Raw genomic sequence first — 20952 nt, 5'->3', positions numbered from 1 at the left:
GAGAATTCAGGACGATTGAGCCACATGAAGAGGTGGCTCAGGATGAATTCTAACGCTGTCCGGAGTACTTTATTCGTCTTTTTAATTTCTCCTTTTCCCTCTCTTGGATTTCTCTGGACTGTATACCATACATTTCTTTTCCCTAGTGGGAAAGGAGATCAGAGCGATTGGGTATCAGTCTCCAAGGTTTTACCTAGTAGCTGAGTGGGGCTTGGAGAATGGAGGTAACCCACTCAGCTTCTCCTGGTTAGAAACAGCTGCTGAAAGCTTATCATGAACTTTTCAGAGGGATACTCCTTAGTTACATATAATTTTTGGTAGGCTCCATCAGGGGGTGTAACGAATCAAGTTAGCTGCCTGAGTGGTGCATTAGCCAACCTCATTTTCACCCTCTGCAATGCTGTTTGGAAATTGACTCAGGGAGGTACTGGATAGAAGAGAAAAAAAGGGATTATCTCAACTGTCGATAAAATGACTGGTGGCTAAACTGATATCTAGTCCTGATATCTATGCCTGCCTGGACTGTCTTCCATATACATTTCTCATTCTACCCATTCATAGCTCTTTATCTCTTTAAGGATAACTTTAAATTGGCTTTAGGTAGATTTGAGTTGTATGGGAATTTGTATTTGGGAGGGGAGACTATGACACCATGACTCCTGGAGGTTTTATGCTCCCAGGTTCTTTGTTGTGTTTTTTACCCCTTTGCCTAACGCACACAAGGCTTTAAACCTCTATGTTGAAAGTGAAGTGCCTATAATCAGCAACATTTTTTTTGAAATGTAAATAATTTTGCAACTTTTTTCACATACAAAAATTATTTTCTAAGCTATTTATTGCTAAATGAGTGATGATAAAACTGTATATAAAATATGTACTAAATATTGATAGAATTTGAACATAAGCTCAAATATTAAACTTTTACTTTTTCAGTACAATTAGATTTCTGTATCTAACTGTATGACAAGTATTATTTTTTCTTGACCATCAATAATCCTACTTTAGTAACATTTTCTAACTCTTTAGAAAAGGATATCTATCTAGTTTAGTGCTCTTTTGGGTCCATTTCTTTTAAGGGAAGCATCAATATAGTATTTTAGAACTATTTCAACATGGCTGCAAGTAAAATGCTTCCCATTGTGTCAGAAATTCGAGAACGATTGTGATTATAGCTCATGTGAAATTTGCCTATTTACTGTTCCTGTTTGTATCCTTTCTTAAAAAAAAACTGTACTGGATAAATAGGAGGAAGTAAGTCGTTTGCCATATTAGATTCTGGTGTTTTGTAACCTATAGTAGGCATTGTGATAAAGAAAATTAAAATTCTAATTTTAAGCCTGAGAATATAGTCAGTATATAAATGTGATTTTTCCTTAAAATAAGGGTTGGCAGACCTTTTTGATGAAGGGCCATATAGTAAATATTTTAGGCTTTGTGGGCTGCACAGTGCTTGTGTTCTATTACATATTCTTTCTGTTTTTCTTATTTTTAGTCAACCTATATAAACCATTTTAGCTCCTGGTGCTTGTTTGCTGACTTTTACTTTTGAATAAAAATGATTGAAAAATTGGACATTATTCTTTTATAACCCCAATATGTACTTCACTTATTAGCTACGTGTATTATCACTAAGTAGAAAAAGACAATATCCAGTTAGACAAAGGATATTCCTGGGAAGGAAATTCAAGTTAAATTTTATTTTACTTTAAAACATCATGAGGGGCCGGGCGCAGTGGCTCACGTCTGTAATCCCAGTACTTTGGGAGGCCAAGGCGGGTGGATCAAGAGGTCAGGAGTTCCAGACCAGCCTGGCCAACATGGTGAAACCCCGTCTCAACTAAAAATATAAAAAAAATTTAACCGGATGTGGTGGCATGGGCCTGTAGTCCCAGCTACTTGGGAGGCTGAGGCAGGATACTCGCTTGAACCCGAGAGGCAGAGGTTGCAGTGAGCCAGGATCTCGCCACTGCACTCCAGCCTGGGTGACAGAGCGAGACTCTGTCTCAAAACAGACAAACAAACCAAAACCATTATGAGGCAATCAAATTTACATTCATTAAGCAGCGTTTTACTCATCTGTTTACAGCGAATTTTATACATTAGATCTTATGAGCTAAAAATTCATTTTTTTTTAGTTTTTTCGGTAGCTAATAATTGCTGAATAAGAGCCAGGAAAGTTGAGTATGAGGCATACTATCTGTTAGCAAGAAGCAAGCAATAAAAAAGTTCTTAATTGTAAAGAAGTCCTTTTCTACAGATTACCTAATTAGTTTCTATTAAAAAAATCAAATATAATTGCAATAATTATGCTCCATCAAATTCACTGACATTGTATTCGCATCTATTCAAAAACAAAACTAGGTATGTAAGAAGTTAATAGTTTTGAAAAGTTATCAATGAAATAAATTACTTTTTAAAACTGTCCTGTAGGCTGGAGCTATTGGCCAGAAACTCCCTCCGTTTTCTTATGCTTATACGGAACTAGAAGCTATTATGTATGCCCTTGGAGTGGGAGCATCAATCAAGGATCCAAAAGATTTGAAATTTGTTTATGAAGGAAGTTCTGATTTCTCCTGTTTGCCCACCTTCGGAGTTATCATAGGTCAGAAGTCTCTAATGGGTGGAGGATTAGCAGAAATTCCTGGGCTTTCAATCAACTTTGCAAAGGTATGCCTAATAAGAAACCTTTATTTTGCTTTTCTATTTCTGTAAATATTATTCATAAATGTCATACCTTATATGTATATGTGTGTAGTGTGCATATATATATTTATATAATTATTTATAGTGGTTAGTTTAGCATATCTTTTGATTTTTCTTTTTAAGAAAAAGGGGAGAGTTTGTTTAAAATGCCAGCAAAAAGAAGAAAATAGTAAGTACGTGTAGTCCTATAACCCTGGCATAATATTATTTATCCTCTCTCTGCCATTTACTTGACAAATAACATCTCTAGGCTTCAGTTTCCTTATCTATAAAATGGATATGATAGTTCTCACCTCATGACATTGGTGAAGAAGCAAGCCAGGGAGGAGTATGTAAGGCAAATAGCACACACTTGGTTTGTTTTTGGAACAGTAATAGGGCCAGCATAGCTATAGAGTGAGCAAGGGGCCAATGGTAGGAGAAGGCCATGGAGTAATTGTAAAGATTTCAGCATATACTTTGATGAACATGGGAAACCATTTGTCAGTCTGAGCTGAGTAGTGACATGATCTGGGTATGTTCACACACTGCCTCAAGCTTGCTATTGTTGGAGAATAGGTTATAGGGGAGCCAAGCATGAAAGCAGAGAAACCACTTAAGAGTCTATTATAGTAATCCAAGTAAAAGTGCTGCATATGAGGGTTAGAAAAGAGGAGTCAGGGATGAAGATGTTTGTTCTGGATAACTGGAATGATATATATATACACACACATATATGGGTGCATATATATACCTTGTATATAATTATACATTACACATATCTGTATGTAATGTATAATTATGTACAGTGTATTTAATATGTATAGTAGTTACATATGGCATTATGTGTAATTTATACATACACATTTATTTTAAGGTGGAGTTGATCAGGAGTTGGTTTTAAATATGTTTGAGGTGCCTGTTACACATTTAAGTAGAAATGTAAGAATGGACAGTTGAATATATATGAGTCTAGAGTTCAGGGAGGGGTCTAACTGGGTCCTTAGCATTTAGGTGATGTTTAAAGACTGGAGATTAGATGAAGTCACCTAATGTGTGAGAGTAAGTGGAGAAAAGGCCTGAGTTTAGAGGCCCTGCAATGTTGAGAGGGTGAAGAGATGCAGAGGAACTAGCAAAAAGAGACTGAACAGGAATGGTTGATGAGGTGTGGGGAGTATCAGGAGAATGGGGTATTTGAGAAGCCAAATGAATAAAGTGTGTCAAGAAAGAGGAGTGAACAATGGTGAGAAGTTCTTTGAGATAGGGGATATTTTATTTCTTGGAGTAAGATTCAGGTCATGAGCCTGGTAATAATGTTTGAATCATGGGGCTGTGAGCTGGTATCTGTAACTTTGACTGATTGGAGAACCTATTTACTGGTGGATCAGTTAGTTCATTGCTGCTCTAAGTTGATGGCCACTTATTTTATTAGAGTGTTTCATGAAGTTGGGAGGAAGACAAGAAATATGTGCTGGGCAGTTTGCTGTTTCATTCACACTCCCATGGTTAGTTGCTGTATACTTTGAACAGTGTAAATGCAAAAAGTTAAAACAAATGTTTCAAAATTCCCCCTAACAATTGGAAATTGTAAATGGTATTCATACATCTTGGAAGTTGAATCCTAGTCTTCTTACCTTGAGTTTTTCAGGGTGTGTGACACAGTAAGGCCGACCTTCATTTGTCTTCTCATCAACCACTTCTTCTTCTTCGTCGTCGTCGTCGTCGTCCTCCTCCTCCTCCTCCTCTTCTTCTTCTTCTTCTTCTTCTTCCTTCTTCCTTCTTCCTTCTTCTTCCTTCTTCCTTCTTCCTCTTTCTTCTTCTTTCTTCTTCTTCTTTGTTCTCTCCTTCCTCCTCCCCCTCCCCCTCCCCTCCCCTCCCCTTCCTCCTCTTCCTCCTCCTCCTCCTCCTTCTTCTTTCTTCTTCTTTCTTCTTCTTCTTCATTCTGAGGAAGACTGGAAAACTGGCCCTCTGCAGTGAAAGTGGGGTCATTTGAGTGTATGCTTCAGGTTTTGGTTTTCCTGTCCTGTTGTTTTCCTACATACCTTGGTGCATTCTTTGTTTGATACATTGAGGTTAAGTGGCTATTAAGTTACACAGTATCCTTAGTATCTACTCTTTGTAGATAATTTACAAAGTATTACAAGAAAGGGATATTCACATTGACAGTGCTTTCATTTTGAACATGGTTGTAAGGTTTTTCTTTGTGTTTAGTTGTGTCATTTGTATTTGGTATATGTGACCTGAAATTACTAGCACTGGCCCATTTGTTCATTCTTATTCAATGAATATTTATTGGATGGCCGCTGTGTTCCAGGCACTGTTATAAGTTCTGGGAATACAGCCTAGTTTATTGTCTCTTGGCAAATAATATGTAATTAACAGTCAGCAAGACTTTATGAATGCCAAGAAAGAACACAAATATATCTTCTCTGCTCCAGAAGAGCTGACTGTCTTGAGATTGGGGGATTGATTATTTTTGAATCACATGATTAAGAAGAAGAAGACAAACGGAGATAGATAACTTGGGAAGAAATGTGAACCTGTGGACAGTAAAGTGTCACTGGCGAGTAGCAGTATCCACAGGCAGAACCTGTGGAGCAAGAAAGTTTGCTAATGAAATTTTGTTTACCCTAACTTAGGTTCTTCATGGAGAGCAATACTTAGAGTTATATAAACCACTTCCCAGAGCAGGTGAGTTATTGATATACCAATTCCATAATACCATACTTTTATTTCCTGATTAACCTTCTAAATAACATCAGTGTGTTAAACTGGTATAGAGTGACCTAATAAAACATATCACAAATTATTATGCTCATGTGAGCCATTAGAGTAGATTGATGTTAACTAGTACCTGTTTTGTGTCACCTTAAGCTTTGTCCTTTAATAGTCTTAAAAATTTATTTCATAATTTATCTCTGTTGATGTATATGTTATTAACAACTGAAAGGAACATTCGTGTGTGTGCTCTAAACTTAGTGATTGTGTATAATCTGTTATGGTTCTTAGGATTATTGTTCTTTTCTCAGGTATTTATACTGATTTTCATAAAGCAAACAATGTTAAAAGATACAGAATTTCTTGTAATTCATTTTTTTTCTATTTTGGAGAAAATAAAAACAAGTCTTTAATAATCATTTTTACTTTTCTCAATAATATCTTACTTGTTTAGTAAATCTCTTTATAAATTTGATATATTTATTTCTCTATTTTGATGTTTGAATGTTGTCTAATTATATTCTGGTCATATAAGGTGGTAGAATACAAAAAGGAATGTTTTGTTAATATTTGTCATTTCACATTATACAATGTAGAAGTCAGCAAGTAGCTAGAATCCTACTTGAATATTTTTCTTAAACCTTTTTATTTTTCTAAAAAAATTATGAGATTTTTTATTGCTTGAAGCTGCATAGCTTTATTTCAGTGTAAGCATTATAGTGTAAGTTTTCAAAACAGCTCTTTTTATGTGAAACAGTACACTTTGTGGTGATTGTGCATTGATCAAGTATCTGCTGGATATCCAGTATTTGCAAGGCACAGTATTAGGTAGTAGGTAATTTTCTAACCTGGCAGCATATAAAAATCACCTGAGTTATTACATTATATTACCTGTTAATTTAAAATGTAGATTCTCAATCCCAACCTTGGAATTTGTGTGTGTGTGTGTGTGTGTGTGTGTGTGTATGTGTGCATGTATGTATGTGGTGGGGTGGTGGTGTTGGTGACAGTGACTAGGGTTTCATATGTAACCAGCCCTATGGATCCACTTGGAAACCATTGTTATAAGGGAAGTAGAAATGTGTAAGATAGGTTTCTGCTATTAGGGATTTTAAAATACGAAAAGAGAAATTAGATGTGTACTCCAGAGTGTTTATAACTGAACAGTGATGTGAATAGGAAGGTGTAGAGAATAACTTTTTAATTTTTTTACCTCCTTAGCCTCAAGTTATATTTCTCATGAATTATTTTTTCTCAGTAGAGCCTGTGCATTTTCTTTAAGTAGTTTTAAAATTTACTAGTAAATGTGAATGTTTAAAATATGATATGCTTGTGGTTTGGAACCTTTTAAACTGCAGAAAACCAAGGTCACGACTACTGTTTATAATCTACTACTATTTACAAAACACACAAATTGATGAGGCATAGAGTGTCAAGCATCAGGAGACTGATAGCAACATCTCTTAATGGCTCATTTGTTGGCTATAGTGGTAGTGTCATAGGCTGACTTACCCTCATCATGTTAAAAATAACCACTAGAAGGAGTGAAGGAAACCTCACAGCAGTACTTTCTTTTCTGTCTGGTTTTTTTTTTTTTTTTTTTTGGTTTTATAAAACTTTATTATTTTAAAAATAATTTTAAGTTTTATTTTAGATTTAAGAGGTACCTGTGCAGATTTGTTACATGGGTGTATTGTGTGATGCTGAGGTTTGGGATATGAAAGATCCCATCACTCAAGTAGTGAGCATAGTACCTAACAGGTAGTTTTTCAGGTCTTGCTTTCCCTATTCTAGTAGTCCCCATTGTCTGTTGTTCCTATCTTTATGTCCACGTGTACCCAGAGTTCAGCTCCCATTTGTAAGTGAAAACATGTGGTATTTGGTTTTTTGTTCCTGCATTAATTCGCTTAGGATAATGATGTCCGGCTGCATCCATGTTGCTGCAGAGCACATGATTTTGTTCTTTTTCATGGCTGTGTAGTATTCCATGGTATCTATGTACCACATTTTCTTTATCCATTTCACCATTGATGGGCACCTGGATTGATTCCCTGTCTTTGCTATTGTGAATAGTGCTGCAGTGAGCATATGAGTGCATGTGTCTTTTTGGTGGAATGATTTCTTTTCCTTTGGGTGTATAGCTAGTAATGAGATTGCTGGGTCAAATGATAGTTCTGTTTTAAGTTCTTTGAGAAATCTCCAGACTGCTTTTCGTGGTAGCTGAACTAATTTACATTCTCTCCAACAGTGTGTAAATGTTCTCTTTTATCTGCAGCCTCACCAGCATCTGTTATTTTTTTGACTTTTTAGTAATAGCCATTCTGACTGATGTGAGATGGTGTCTCATTGTGGTTTTGATTTGCATTTCTCTGATGATTAGTGTTGTGAAGCATTTTTTTTTGTTTGTTGACCACTTGTGTGTCTTCTTTTGAGAAGTGTCTGTTCATGTCCTTTGCCCATTTCTTAATGAGATTATTTGTTTTTTGCTTGTTGAACTACGTTCCTCATAGATTCTAGATATTAGACCTCTGTTGGATACATAGTTTGAGAATATTTTCTCTCATTCTTTAGGTTGTCTGTTTACTCTGTTCATGGTTTAATTAGGTCCTACTTGTTAATGTTTGTTTTGGTTGTAATCGCTTTTGAGGACTTAGCCATAAATTATTTCCTAAGGCTGATGTCCAGAATGGTATTTCCTAGGTTTTATTCTAGAATTTTAATACTTTGAGGTCTTACATCTAAATATTTAATCCATCTTGAGTTAATATTTGTATATGATGAAAGGTGGGAGTCTAATTTCATTTTTCTGCATATGGCTAGCCAGTTATCCCAGCACCGTTTATTGAATAGGGAGTCCTTTCCCCATTCCCTGTATTTGTCAACTTTGTAAAGATCAGATGGTTGTAGGTGTGTGTATTTACTTCTGGGTTCTCTGTTCTTTTCCACTGGACTTTTCTTGTACCAGTGCCATGCTGTTTTGGTTTACTGTAGTTTTATAGTATAGTTTCAAGTCAGGTAATGTGATACCTCCAGCTTTGTTTTTTTTACTTAGGATTGCTTTGACTATTCTAGCTCTTTCTGGTACCATATGAATTTTAGAATAATATTTTCTAATTCTGTAAAAAATGACATTGGTAGTTTCATAGGAACAGCATCGAATCCGCAGATTGCTTTGAATAGTACCACCATTTTAACAATATTGATTCTTCCAACCCATGAGTATGGAATGTTTTTCCATTTGTTTGTGTTATCTGTGATTTCTTTCAGCAGTGTTTTATATAGTTCTCCTATAGAGATCTTTCACCGCCTTGGTTAGATGTATTCCTAGATATTTTTTTTTTTTTTTGTGGCTATTGTAAATGAGATTGCATTCTTGATTTGGCTCTCAGCTTGAATATTATTGGTGTATGGACATGCTACTCTTTTTTTTGTTCATTGATTTTGTATCCTGAAACTTTTACTTGACTCATTATGAGTTCTAGGAGCCTTTTGGTAGATGGAGTCTTTAGTGTTTTCTAGGTATAGAATCATATCATTGGTGAAGAGAGATAATTTGACTTCTTTTCCTATTTGGATGTCTTAAAAAAAATTTTTTTTCTTGCCTCATTGCTCTGGGTAGGACTTACAGTACTGTGTTGAATAGAAATTTAAGAAGAAATGGGGTAAATGGTATTGGTTGTATGCTTAACAAATGTTTGTTGAATAACAGGGTCAAAAGAGACCAAGAGGGATCCTTGACATTGCCAATGGTTATTTAAAAAAATCTAATGTATGAAATATTGATGTTTGAAATTTAGTGATTCAGGTATTCTGACTGCTTTTAATGTTGAATTATTTTTTCTAGTGAGTTCAGGAACATTATTATTATTTTTATTATACTTTAAGTTCTGGGGTGCATGTGCGCAACGTGCAGTTTTGTTAACCAGGTATACACGTGCCATGGTGGGGTTTGCTGCACCCATCAACGCGTCACCTGTATTAGGTATTTCTCCTAATGTTATCCCTCCCTTTCCTCCCACCCCTTGACAGACCCCAGTGTGTGATGCTCCCCTCCCTGTGTCATGTGATCTCATTGTTCAACTCCCACTTACGAGTGAGAACATGTGGTGTTTGGTTTTCTGATCTTGTGATAGTTAGCTGAGAATGATGGTTTCCAGCTTCATCCATGTCCCTGCAAAGGACATGAACTCATTCTTTTTTATGGCTGCATAGTATTCCATGGTGTATATGTGCCACATTTTCTTTATCCAGTCTATTATTGATGGACATTTGGATTGATTCCAAGTCTTTGCTATTGTGAATAGTGCTGCAATAAATATACATGTGCAAATGTCTTTATAGCAGCATGATTTATAATCCTTTGGGTATATACCCAGTAATGGGTTTGCTGGGTCAAATGGTATTTCTAGTTCTAGATCCTTGAGGAATCGCCACACTGTCTTCCACAGTGGCTGAACTAATTTACACTCCTACCAACAGTGTAAAAGTGTTCCTATTTCTCTACATCCTCTCCAGCATCTGTTGTTCAGGAACATTATTTCAAACCATAGTTTTTTAGTTTTGCTGAGCTTACAGTGGAAATGCTATTAAATTCTTTCACAGCTTATTATAGTAATCTTTGTTTTTTAAGACACTGTATTTCTTTTACTTTTCTTTCTAGGAAAATTAAAATGTGAAGCAGTTGTTGCTGATGTCCTAGATAAAGGATCCGGTGTAGTGATTATTATGGATGGTAATTTATTTACAATTCTTATAATATTATTAGATTGATAGGCTTTGTGTATGACATAATACTTCACCATAGAAGTTGATTAATAAGTTAGTATTTGTTTTCCAATTTGTAAGAAAACAAGATAAGCATTTTTAAACTCTTTAAGAAAAATGAAGAAGGAGGGGAATTTCTGGGAAGGGTGAGGCATTTCATTGGATTTAAAACAACATAACCAAAGCACAAGGGTGAGAAATGTGGCTTGTGTTGATAATGTAGAGGAGAGTTAAGCTTGCTGGAGTATGTTTTTGGCAGGAAGGAATATTAGGTAGTCCTCACTTGACAGTTAGGCTGTATTTTAGGTATTCTTTAATGTGTTAGTTATTTGGACCTTGGAACATATTTGACCACTGAATTATTCTTATAAATGGTAGTTAGGCTCCTAGACTTACGCTTTTATAAGTTTCTAGACTTGAACTTATGATGTGGTTTAAACACCACAGCCACATTTTATTTGCAGTGGGGAAAAAAGATTATAGTAGTTTAATAAATGTTGAAATACTAGTAATTAAACATAAGGTAAAGATACGATGCTTAAAATTTGTAAATTTTAAAAATTAAATTTAGATTTATAAATTTAAAATTTACAAGTTTTAAAGTTTAAGAACAAAAAAGTAGATATTTGTTGTCAGTAATTTTGGCAACTAAGAACAGTATAAAGTTTGACATTATTTAATATTTGGAATATAAGTTTATCATTTTTGTTGTAAATACGTAGGAGGTTATACTGTATATGCTGTTTTGGAACTTACTTTATTTTTGCTTAATAATCAATTGAGAACATTTTTGATGCTCTTAAATATTATGTATGTTTTTTATCTTTTTTCTCCTCCTTTTTCTCTTCCTTTCTCTTCTCTTTTTAGGTTTTCATACTTGTCATTCCAGACGTTGGCCAACACTTGGCTACTATACTCCCAGTTCTCTTTTAGTCTTCTCACCATTGTACCAAATGTAATATACCAAAAAAAAAAAAAAAAAAAGTCCTGCAGAAACCTTGCTTTAATTTTTACTGTTCTCTCTTGATCTGTTCCATTTATTGAAATACAACTTGGTAATGGTCCTTAGTATATTGGAATTTGTAGACAAAGTATAGGTGAAATTAGTTATTCAATTGCCTGTGTGATAAAAATAAAAATCTTATTTGAAATACATTGACATGCCTTTCCTTATTTTTGGTTATAATTAGATTTTTCTTTAGTATGCAATTTAAAATCATATTTCTACGTTTGCTGAGCTAGATATGAAACAGATAATAATCTGTCCCTAGTAAGTTAGTAAATAGAGGGACAGCTGTCTTATTCATTACTTGCTCACTTGCTCACTCATATCATTTATTCACTGATTTATTAATTAATAAACACTTATTAGGTGACCTTTTTTCTGCACAGGAACTATTGTAGTTGATGGGAAAATAAAGAGTGAGCAGAACAGCCATGATCCTGCCCTCATGTGGCTTATACCTTCATTCCCACTTATTTCCTCTCCATGCTCTTCTTGACTGCTTTGGCAGAATGTTTGTAAGTTCGAGTGTGGTTAAGTACAGGTAGTGGGATTATTTGAAATGTTTAAGGTGGAAATAACTGGAATCTGAATAGCAGTTGGAGAGCCTTAAGAAAAGTGAAAGAACTGCTATTTCATAGTTAAGAAAGGATTTTTGAAGCTCCTCTTCTCTCTGCCTTTCAGAGTCTGGTATGAATGGATTAAAATGAATGCTTTGTAATCCAAACTTGGACACCTGTACATGTTAGAACTCTTTCAGTAATTGGATTTTGTTTTTGAAACCTTGACAGGAATTGTTGAACCTATCTTGGTTAACTAGTTATGTCTTTTGGTAGTAACTTCTTTTATTTTTTCTTTTATTTACTTTTCAGTCTATTCTTATTCTGAGAAGGAACTTATATGCCACAATCAGTTTTCTCTCTTTCTTGTTGGCTCTGGAGGCTTTGGTGGAAAACGGACATCAGACAAAGTCAAGGTAAGCTATGGCTTTAGAAGCAAAATATATGTGTAGTTAAGGATTCTTATCTATACAATTGAGACTTCAACAGCATGAGTTTGAACTGCATGAGCCCCCTTATAGGCAAATTTTCTTATACATCTGCCACCCCTGGCACAGCAAGACCAACCCCTCTTCTTCCTCCTCCTCCTCCTCAGCCTACCCAATGCGAAGATGATGAGGATGAAGACCTTTATGATGATCTGCTTCCACTTACTGAATAGTAAATATTCTTTCATTTTTTTATGATTTTCATGACATTTTCTTTTTCCTAGCTTATTGTTGTTATTTTTTTTCGCAGAGACAAGTGAACATTTATTTCTATGCCTTTCTTTCTATGTGTATGTCAAGTCTTTTTCAAAACAAGGCCCCAGGAAACTCCAGATTCAATTATGTCCCTGGGCTTGGTCGACGGCTGCAGGAGTCCTAGGGAGCCTTGTACAAATGCTAGAGTTACTCATTTACCAACATTAAACCCTGGGATAGATGATGCAGCAAAGCAGGACTCCTTCCTCCATGGATGTGCTGATTTCAGATGAGGCAGCAGCCATTTTCCTAGCTTATTTTATTGTAATAATACAGAATATAATAATATAACACAAAATATATGTCAATTGATGGTTTGTGTTGTTGGAGTCAAAAGTTATATGTGAATTTTTGACTGCATAGTCAGTGCTCCCAAGCCCTACATTGTTTAAGGGTCAACTGTATATTGATCTTATATTACCATATATGTAATCTTACAGTGTAGAGACTTGGTAATCCGTACTTTGAATTAGAGTGCATTCCTTGAATTCGAAGTGCTGTTCGTGTTTATGTATTCTATATACAACATATTTTATACGTAGAAAAGCCTTGCTGAGTTAAGTATAATGTATCTGAAATAATTGTGGGAATATTTGTTATTTTCTTGTACAATCTTTGCAGATCCCAAAAGTTTTTAGAAAAATTGAACACAAGTGATCCTTATATGGATCAAAACCTTCATTTATTAACGGACCTAAGTATTTCTCTTATGCAAGATAATTCTGGTTATTCTTTTGTTCTCAGATTCTAAAAACTTTTTTCCTAACAATATTTAATAATTTGGATTTCACATTAATCTGGCTTTACCTTTAAATTATTTGTGGCAATAAGATTATACTGTAGTGAATATTCTTCTGTAGTAAATAAAGTATTATTGAAAGCAGTATTGGGAAAAGACTTCTGGAATGGTGGCATAAGAAGCTCCTTGAACTTTCTTGTCAGTGAAACAACCATGACTTGTAAAAAATTATTTTAAAACACAGCTATTTAATGTCTCTGGAAATTGTCCTAAGGGTATAGAGCAAGCAAAGAAACATTTATTCAAGAAAATATATTATATTTTGGTAAGAACAGTGAGACTGTGTGGCATTTGAGCCACAACCCCTCCCTTTGTTCTTCCTCTCCTGGCTGAGCATGACAGAAACTGTACCCCAGGCGTTTGCAGCCAAGAATGTAGGAGCCCTCTGCCGTGCTCTCTTCCCAGGAGGGGCAGGCTATTAACTTTTCTTATCCTTCTCACTAGCTCTGAATTGCAGATGCTCTATTCCAGGTAAAAGTGACTGACTTGTGAGACTCTATTTCTCCATCCAGCCACTACCTACAGAGTGGAAACTTTACCCTACCTGTGGCAGGCTAAGAATACTGGGGCCCTGATTGCACTTGCCCCTAGCTTTCCCGTAGCATGGAGGCTCCATGGTTGGAGAGCCGGCTGAGAAGAACAGAAGCTACTACACCTGCCCTGCTTCATTCTTGTAAAGCAAGTGTATCACTTGGAGAGAAGTATGTCAGCATTCCTGCAGAAGTTCTGCCTAGAGGGAGAGGAAGCCTGTAGTAACACAAAGCTCTGACCCTCTTCTCAAGGAAACAGACTCTTTTTGTAACTGAGTATTTGGAATTTCAAGCTCAAGGATGCCCTCAAAAACAAGGTGTGACTGTAGTGATAAGCAATTAAGAGAAGGCTGGTAGTTCCATAACAGCAGAAGCTAAAGTGTAGCCTAGCTAGACATTTACTAGAAAGAACCAGGGAAAGAGATAGCTAAGAAAAGCCCTCCTGGGATTGTAACAAACCTCAAAGACTGGCCTCAACGACTATCCTTGCAAAGAGGCTTGAATTTAATTGGATCAGATTGTTGAACAATTTATACCCCAGGACCCTGTTGAAAAAAATAGAACAGTCATCTGGCAATTAATGGAACCTAACAACTGGGTATGATACCAAAAGAGGCAGACAGTTTAACAGAGAGACCAAGGAGAGACAGTCAAAGAGAGTCCTGCTAAAACCAGTGTCATCCTAGGGTGACTGCACAGACTCAAGGCGCACCCTCTGAGGAGCAATATCAGAGGCTGTACATTGTTGGGAGAATAGACTCACATATAAGAGTCTAGCTAAGTTACTAAATAAATAAACAATAGCAACAAGCCCTGGAACAGGTGGGGGATTAGTGTCTAGAGTTGTTATAATCTATTATCTGAAATTCCCAGTTAGCAACAAAAAATTATTAGACATGGAAGAAACAGGAGAGTGTGATGCATAGACGGAAAAAACAAACAGGCAACAGAAACTGCCTTTGAGAGGACTTAGTAGAGAGACTTCAAACCATCTGCTATAATTATGTTCAAAGAATTAAAGGAAACCATGCTTACATGTTACTAAATATATATAAATTATTACAAAGACCCAAATAGAAGTTTTGGAGCTGAAAGTATAATAACTGAAATGACAAATTTACTGTTGAAGGGCCAAATGTAGATTTGAGCTGACAGAAGAAAGAATCAAAAAAGCTTAAAGATTGATAGTGATTATACAAACTAAAGAACAGAGAGAACCACAGTGAAAAGAAGGAAGAAGAATGAAGAGCCTTAGAGAAAGGCGGAGTATCATTAAGCACACTAACATTCATATAATGGGTGTATCAGATAGAGAGAAAGGAACAGAAAAAAATTTTGAGGAAATGATGGCTTTTTATGAAAAACATTATACATCCAAGAAGCTCAGTCAACTCCAAATAGATTATATATCTAAAGAGATCCATATTCTCTTCATTGTAGTAAAAGTGTTGAAAGCCAGAAACAAAAAGAAAATGTTGAAAATAATGAGAGAAAAAATGACTCATTACTTACAAAGGAACCCCAATAAGATTAAGAGCTGACCTCTGACTTCTCATCAGAAACAATGGAAGTCAAAAGATAGTGGGCTAATGTATTCAGAGTGCTGAAAGGAAAAAAAAAACCAATAATTTTATAAGCAGCAAAATGATCTTTCTAAAATGAATGCAAAATAAAGACATTTCTGGACAACAAAAACTGAGATGATTTGTTGTTAGCAGTCTTGCCTTACAAGAAATACTAAAGAAAGTTCTTCAGATTGATAGCAAGTGACCACATACTATATTTATATGAAATACCCAGGATAGGCAAATCTGTAGAGTCACAAAGTAGATTAGAGGTTGCCAGGGGCTGGAGGAGAAAGGAGACAATGGAGAGTGACTGCTGATGGGTATAGGTTTTCTTTTGGGGACATGAGAATGTGCCTAAGTTGATTCTGGTGATGGTTGGACAGCTCTGCGAATATACTAAAAATCACTGGATTTTACATTTTAAATGGGCAAATTATATGTGTATTGAGTCAGTAAAGCTGTTTGAAAAATTAATATTGATCAATACTATATGAAAACAATGTCCTGGGCCCACATTAAAAAAAAAAAATTGTACTCTCTTATTGCTTGGATGTGAAAAAATTACCTGGACAGGTATTAACTGAGTATTATTTATGTGAGGTTGTATCTTTTCACCGGTAGCAAATTATGAGTTGTTAAGAACCCTAAGGCAAGTTATGCACTGCACAAACATATGCAGTGGCATTGTCTGAATGAAAAGCTTGGAAATGTTATATTCACTCCTAAAACTTGTAAGCTTTTAGTGAAGATGTTATTTTAGAAAGGGTAAAATAATACAAGTCTGAGGCTGTATTAGATGAAGTAAATATAACATGCTATTTGTTTTTCCTTTTTAACTATATGTTCTTGTTTTTGTTTTTTTTTTTTTTTTTGAGATGGAGTCTCACTGTATCGCCCAGCCTGGAGTGTAGTGGTGCAATCTCAGCTCACTGCAACCTCTGCCTCCCGGGCTCAAGTGATCCTCCTGCCTCAGTCTCCCAAGTAGCTGGGATTACAGGCACCCACCACCATACCTGGCTAATTTTTGTGTTTTTAGTAGAGATGGGGTTTCACCATGTTGGCCAGGCTGGTCTCGAACTCCTCACCTCAGGTGTCCTATCCACCTTGGGCTCCCTCTATGTTCTTTTTAATATTGGGCAATAATGAATTATTGTAGACCAGAAAATAATCTAAACTAGATACCATTCTCTGAGCACTTTTCACAAGTATCACTTGTTGCTTTGAGAAAAAAATCAGAGATGATGTCAAGTCATGGTGAAGCCCTGTGCCATAAACGAGTTTCTAGTCTGTTAACAGTAAAACTACCATGGCAGCACTGTCCATCTTCAATGCCCTTTGTATACATGGCATACAATGGATTTTGTGGAATAAAAGGTACTCAACATTTTTTAATTTTTAATTTTCATTTATTTATTTTTAATCAGGCAGCCCTCAGAATCAAGACAGGTTCAGAGAACTCTTGGTACTCAGAAATTTTAAAAGACTGCTCAGAACCTATAGATTGAAGTCAGGTCCTCCAAAACCTAGTAGAATGCATTGAAAATAAATATGTAGATAAAACCTGCGAAATACACTGGATACAACTGAAGCAAAGGAGTGTAATTCATGCAAGGATTTTTGAAAAACAGCAGGCTGCCTTTTGTTTGTTTTTAGAAGCAGCAACTTCCCCCATGATCTTTTTTTATGTTTTGGGTGTAGGGGGTTTGTGAGGATAAGTTTGGGAATATATCTAAGCGTGGCATTTTAGTAATGAAAAATCACTAATTTCTTAACTCTTTAAAAGGACAAAAACTTTATTGTGGAAAATTTACCTAATTGAGAATAAATGAATAACAAAATTTTGCCTCTGTTATAAATTATTGAAAAGTAGATATTAGCTACTTGAATTTTTTATGTTTACTTTGGTTTAAATCAACCATAAACTGGCACTCAGATACTTACGTTGTAGATGTTGCAAACTTTTCATCAAAAAGGAGTTTTAAGTGTTGGCATTAAGGGATCATAATAATTCAAATATTTTTGGTAACTGTTGTTAAGATGGCAAATTAAAATATGCAAGGATTTAAAAGACCAGTTTTAAAGACTGAATCAATTTAGATGTGAATTGTATGTCTAATTCTTGTATTTTTTCTTTTACATAAGGAAAAACTGTCCTTAACTTTTTCTCCATTGTGGCCTGGAGGACGAATCTGATTACATAATTCTTTACATTTAAAAAGGTCATTTCAGGCAAATCATAGTGTAGATGAAGCTAGGAGTTATGAAATTTTAAATATCATTATTTCCTGAACATGAATTTTTTTGTAAAGTCCTTTTATCCAATTTGCAGAATTTATTGTATTGAAACATGGTTGTGTATCAAATGTTAGTTTGGTTAAAGAGAATAATGATAATTTGCATTTAAGATTTAACATGTAATGTCTTAATTTTAGGTAGCTGTAGCCATACCTAATAGACCTCCTGATGCTGTACTTACAGATACCACTTCTCTTAATCAGGTAAGATTGTATTTTTGAAAAATGATAAATCCATCTGGTTGATGACACTTGTTAATTTGTAACTCTGATACTGTATAACATTATGCATCTAAAAAGTAGGGCCTGTTCAACATAATAAACATAAAGACATGTTTCCTGTGATTGCAAGTTATTTTTTTGTAAATTTTTAGTTATTAATGTTTTCCCACTAGATACCAAAATAAAATATAAAATGGTTTTTTATTAGTCCATTTAAAAAGCATTGCATGTTGTTGGTAATGGAGTGCTTTCTTTGGAGAGGCTGCCCACTTTAAGAGTGAAGAATTTCATGAAAGCCTCAGAGTAAGTGCAGGATAAAAAATAGTTAAAAGGCAAGTATTAGTCATCCTTTCCTCTTTGGGAAAGAAAGCAATGCCACACTGCTTGGAAACAGATTATTTTATACCAAGTTTAAAGGACAGGCAAGTAAAGCATCTTAGAAGCAGTAGGTGATTTAATCTTTTTCGTTTGACATAAAAAATTTGTTTTCTGGTGAAGGAGATAAAATACCCTGTCAGTTCACAAATTCTGTGAGCATAGAAAAATTTGTTTAAGAAGCAAAAAGCAACCATAAAAATGAGAAAAGTAAGTTTATTTTTGAGAGACTTCAAGATTCTTCTCTAAGATGGCCAGCAGAGTAACCATGCAGATATAGCATAAAATCCTTAAACCTCTGGAGTGATGCAGTGTGTGAGCATGTAATAACAACAAATTGTTCATAAAGTTCACTTAAAATTTTTTTCGGTTGTATTTTAGAGGAGAACAACACACAGTGGGGCCTACCGGAGGGTAGAGGATAGGAGGAGGGAGAGGATCAGGAAACATAACTAATGGGTAGTAGGTTTAATACCTGGGTAATTAAATAATATGCACAACAAACCCCCATGACACACAGTTACCTGTGTAAGAATCCTGCACATGTACTCCTGAACTTGAAAGTTAAAAAAATATTTTTGGTATGTTTGCTATGAAAACTTCGCAGGACTTATGTTTCCTAGCAAATAGAAATGTAATCTCATGAGCCAGAGAGAATTAAAGTTGGTGCATATGTAATTTTTTTCTGTATCATATAATCAGGTGATGGAGGGAACATTGCTTTATTCTTGCCTTTAAATATTTTTTCCATCCATTATGCTTTCTTATCAATTTCTTAAGAATGCACTCATATTTATGTTTACATAAGGCTTAATTAAGAAACTAATTCTGTTAGAGTACTAAAAAACAGAAAAGGCTCATGGTTTTATGGTTTAGAAAACCCAAGAAATACCTCTTTATTATACTGAAGTAAAAAATGTATCTGCTGTAAATAAAAGCTGAATAGTTTCCAAGGTTTGAATTTCTACACACAGTAAGTAGAGGGGTTTTATTTCTTTTTTTTTTTCAGATGACTAAAACTTTTTGTTAGTTTTAAGGTAGGTTTTAATATTTTGCTGCATGACAAAATACAGTTTTTAAATCAACAATATTTTTTGTGTGAATAATGGGCAGTCATCATTTGGCAGAAGTTCTTGGCCATTTTGTATTGAATGATAATTAGAAAATACGATGAAAGCTATATACTAGTTCCCTAAAAAACATTTTGCATAAAACTTTGTTGTAAATTTCAGGGAAATTTGTGGGACATCTGAAATTGGATCCATGCTATAAGAAATACAAGTCACTTAGAAGAAATGTCATCTATTGTCAAGGAATGGAAGGAACACTTGGATACTCAAGATGTAGATGTCTGAAATAACTAGGGTACCTATTCCAAGCAATGAATGTTTAAATACAAGGCTTTGATTTGTAGTATAAGTGTAACAGACATTCAGAGAAGGGATACTCATTAGGGAATGACATATAGAAGGGTTCAATAGTAAAAATGGGACTTCGCTGAGATGGTATATGGGTTGTTCTCTCTCCGGATATGTAGGGCTTGCAGTGTGTTGAGAAGTAATGATGGAGTGTAAGAGAGGAGAAGAGCATGACGTGTGTATAAGGGTAAGAATTAGAGCATTCACATTGGAGACTAGTGTAGGATGATTGTGCATGGGCAGATCTTTAAGAGAAATGGAAATGAGGAAAAATTATGCCATTATACATAAACTTTATGTTAGGTATTTATATTAACTTAGTAACTTTTCAATCATTAAGAAAACTGGCAACTATATATTTTTAATTCTACCAGTATCACTTCTGGAATGTCTGTTTATAATGTCTTCAGGAGAGTTTCTTCATCTTCAAACTAGTATGGCAGGCCTACACAGTGGCTCACACCTTAAATCCCAGCACTTCGGGAGGCTGATGTGGGAGAATTGCTTGGGCTCAGGAGTTTGAGACCAGCCTGGGTAACACAGCAAAACCTTGTCTCCACTAAAAGTAATAATAATAAAAAATTAGCCGAGCATGGTGGCGTACGCCTATTGTCCCAGCTACTCAGGAGGCTGAGGTGGAGGATCACTTGAGCCTGGAAAATCGAGGCTGCAGTGAGTTATGATTGCACCATTGCACTCCAGCCTGTGTAACAGAGCAAGACCCTGTCTCAAAACAAAACATAACAAAACAAATGAGTATGACAATACAAGTGTACTTTGTAGTTTTTCATAATTATTAATAGACAGTTCCACTGCAATAATCTAGAAAGACCAAACAATAAGTAAATATCAGATGTCAGGCTTTGTATTTGAGGAAAATGAGAACAAATATCCATAGTTTCCCCAGATACATATCTTACACTAAACATATCCTATTAAGTAAAGTTAATATTTGGCATATTAGTGCTAGTGTCCAGTAAAATATAATTCTTTATTACAATTACTGTTATCTTGAACTGAAAACAGACCTAGGCTCAAAAACAGGTCTTCCAGTGGGAGATCTTTGCAGATTTAGAACACCCCTTTTTGGGCCACAAAGCTGTTAGAAAGATCATGGATGCTGGTTGGACCATCCGAGTCACTTGCACATAACTGCCAGAAAGTACTTACTATTTGATGGGATCATCTAAAGTGAACTGCTGATCAACTCTGTATTTTAGATGCAGAGACTGATTGCATTCCAGATGCTGCAAATACCAAGTCATATCTCCTAGAG

At 35.3% G+C, this 20952-nt stretch overlaps 1 protein-coding gene across 1 annotated transcript in view; it reads left to right on the top strand.

Annotated features, from left to right (window-relative positions):
* LOC105500031 (hydroxysteroid 17-beta dehydrogenase 4) overlaps positions 1-20952 on the top strand; it is an 88956-nt gene that overhangs the window by 45681 nt on the left and 22323 nt on the right. Inside the window, exons 13-17 of the mRNA XM_011772932.2 lie at positions 2431-2667; positions 5322-5373; positions 10061-10132; positions 12040-12143; positions 17800-17865. Of these exons, the coding sequence (XP_011771234.2) occupies positions 2431-2667; positions 5322-5373; positions 10061-10132; positions 12040-12143; positions 17800-17865 (531 nt within the window). The remainder of the gene's footprint in view (positions 1-2430; positions 2668-5321; positions 5374-10060; positions 10133-12039; positions 12144-17799; positions 17866-20952) is intronic.

This window comes from Macaca nemestrina, chromosome 6, assembly GCF_043159975.1.
Source record: "Macaca nemestrina isolate mMacNem1 chromosome 6, mMacNem.hap1, whole genome shotgun sequence".
NCBI classification, from domain to species: domain Eukaryota; kingdom Metazoa; phylum Chordata; class Mammalia; order Primates; family Cercopithecidae; genus Macaca; species Macaca nemestrina.
Note: the sequence above shows the minus strand (reverse complement) of the source record. Positions and strands in the feature narration are given on the sequence as shown.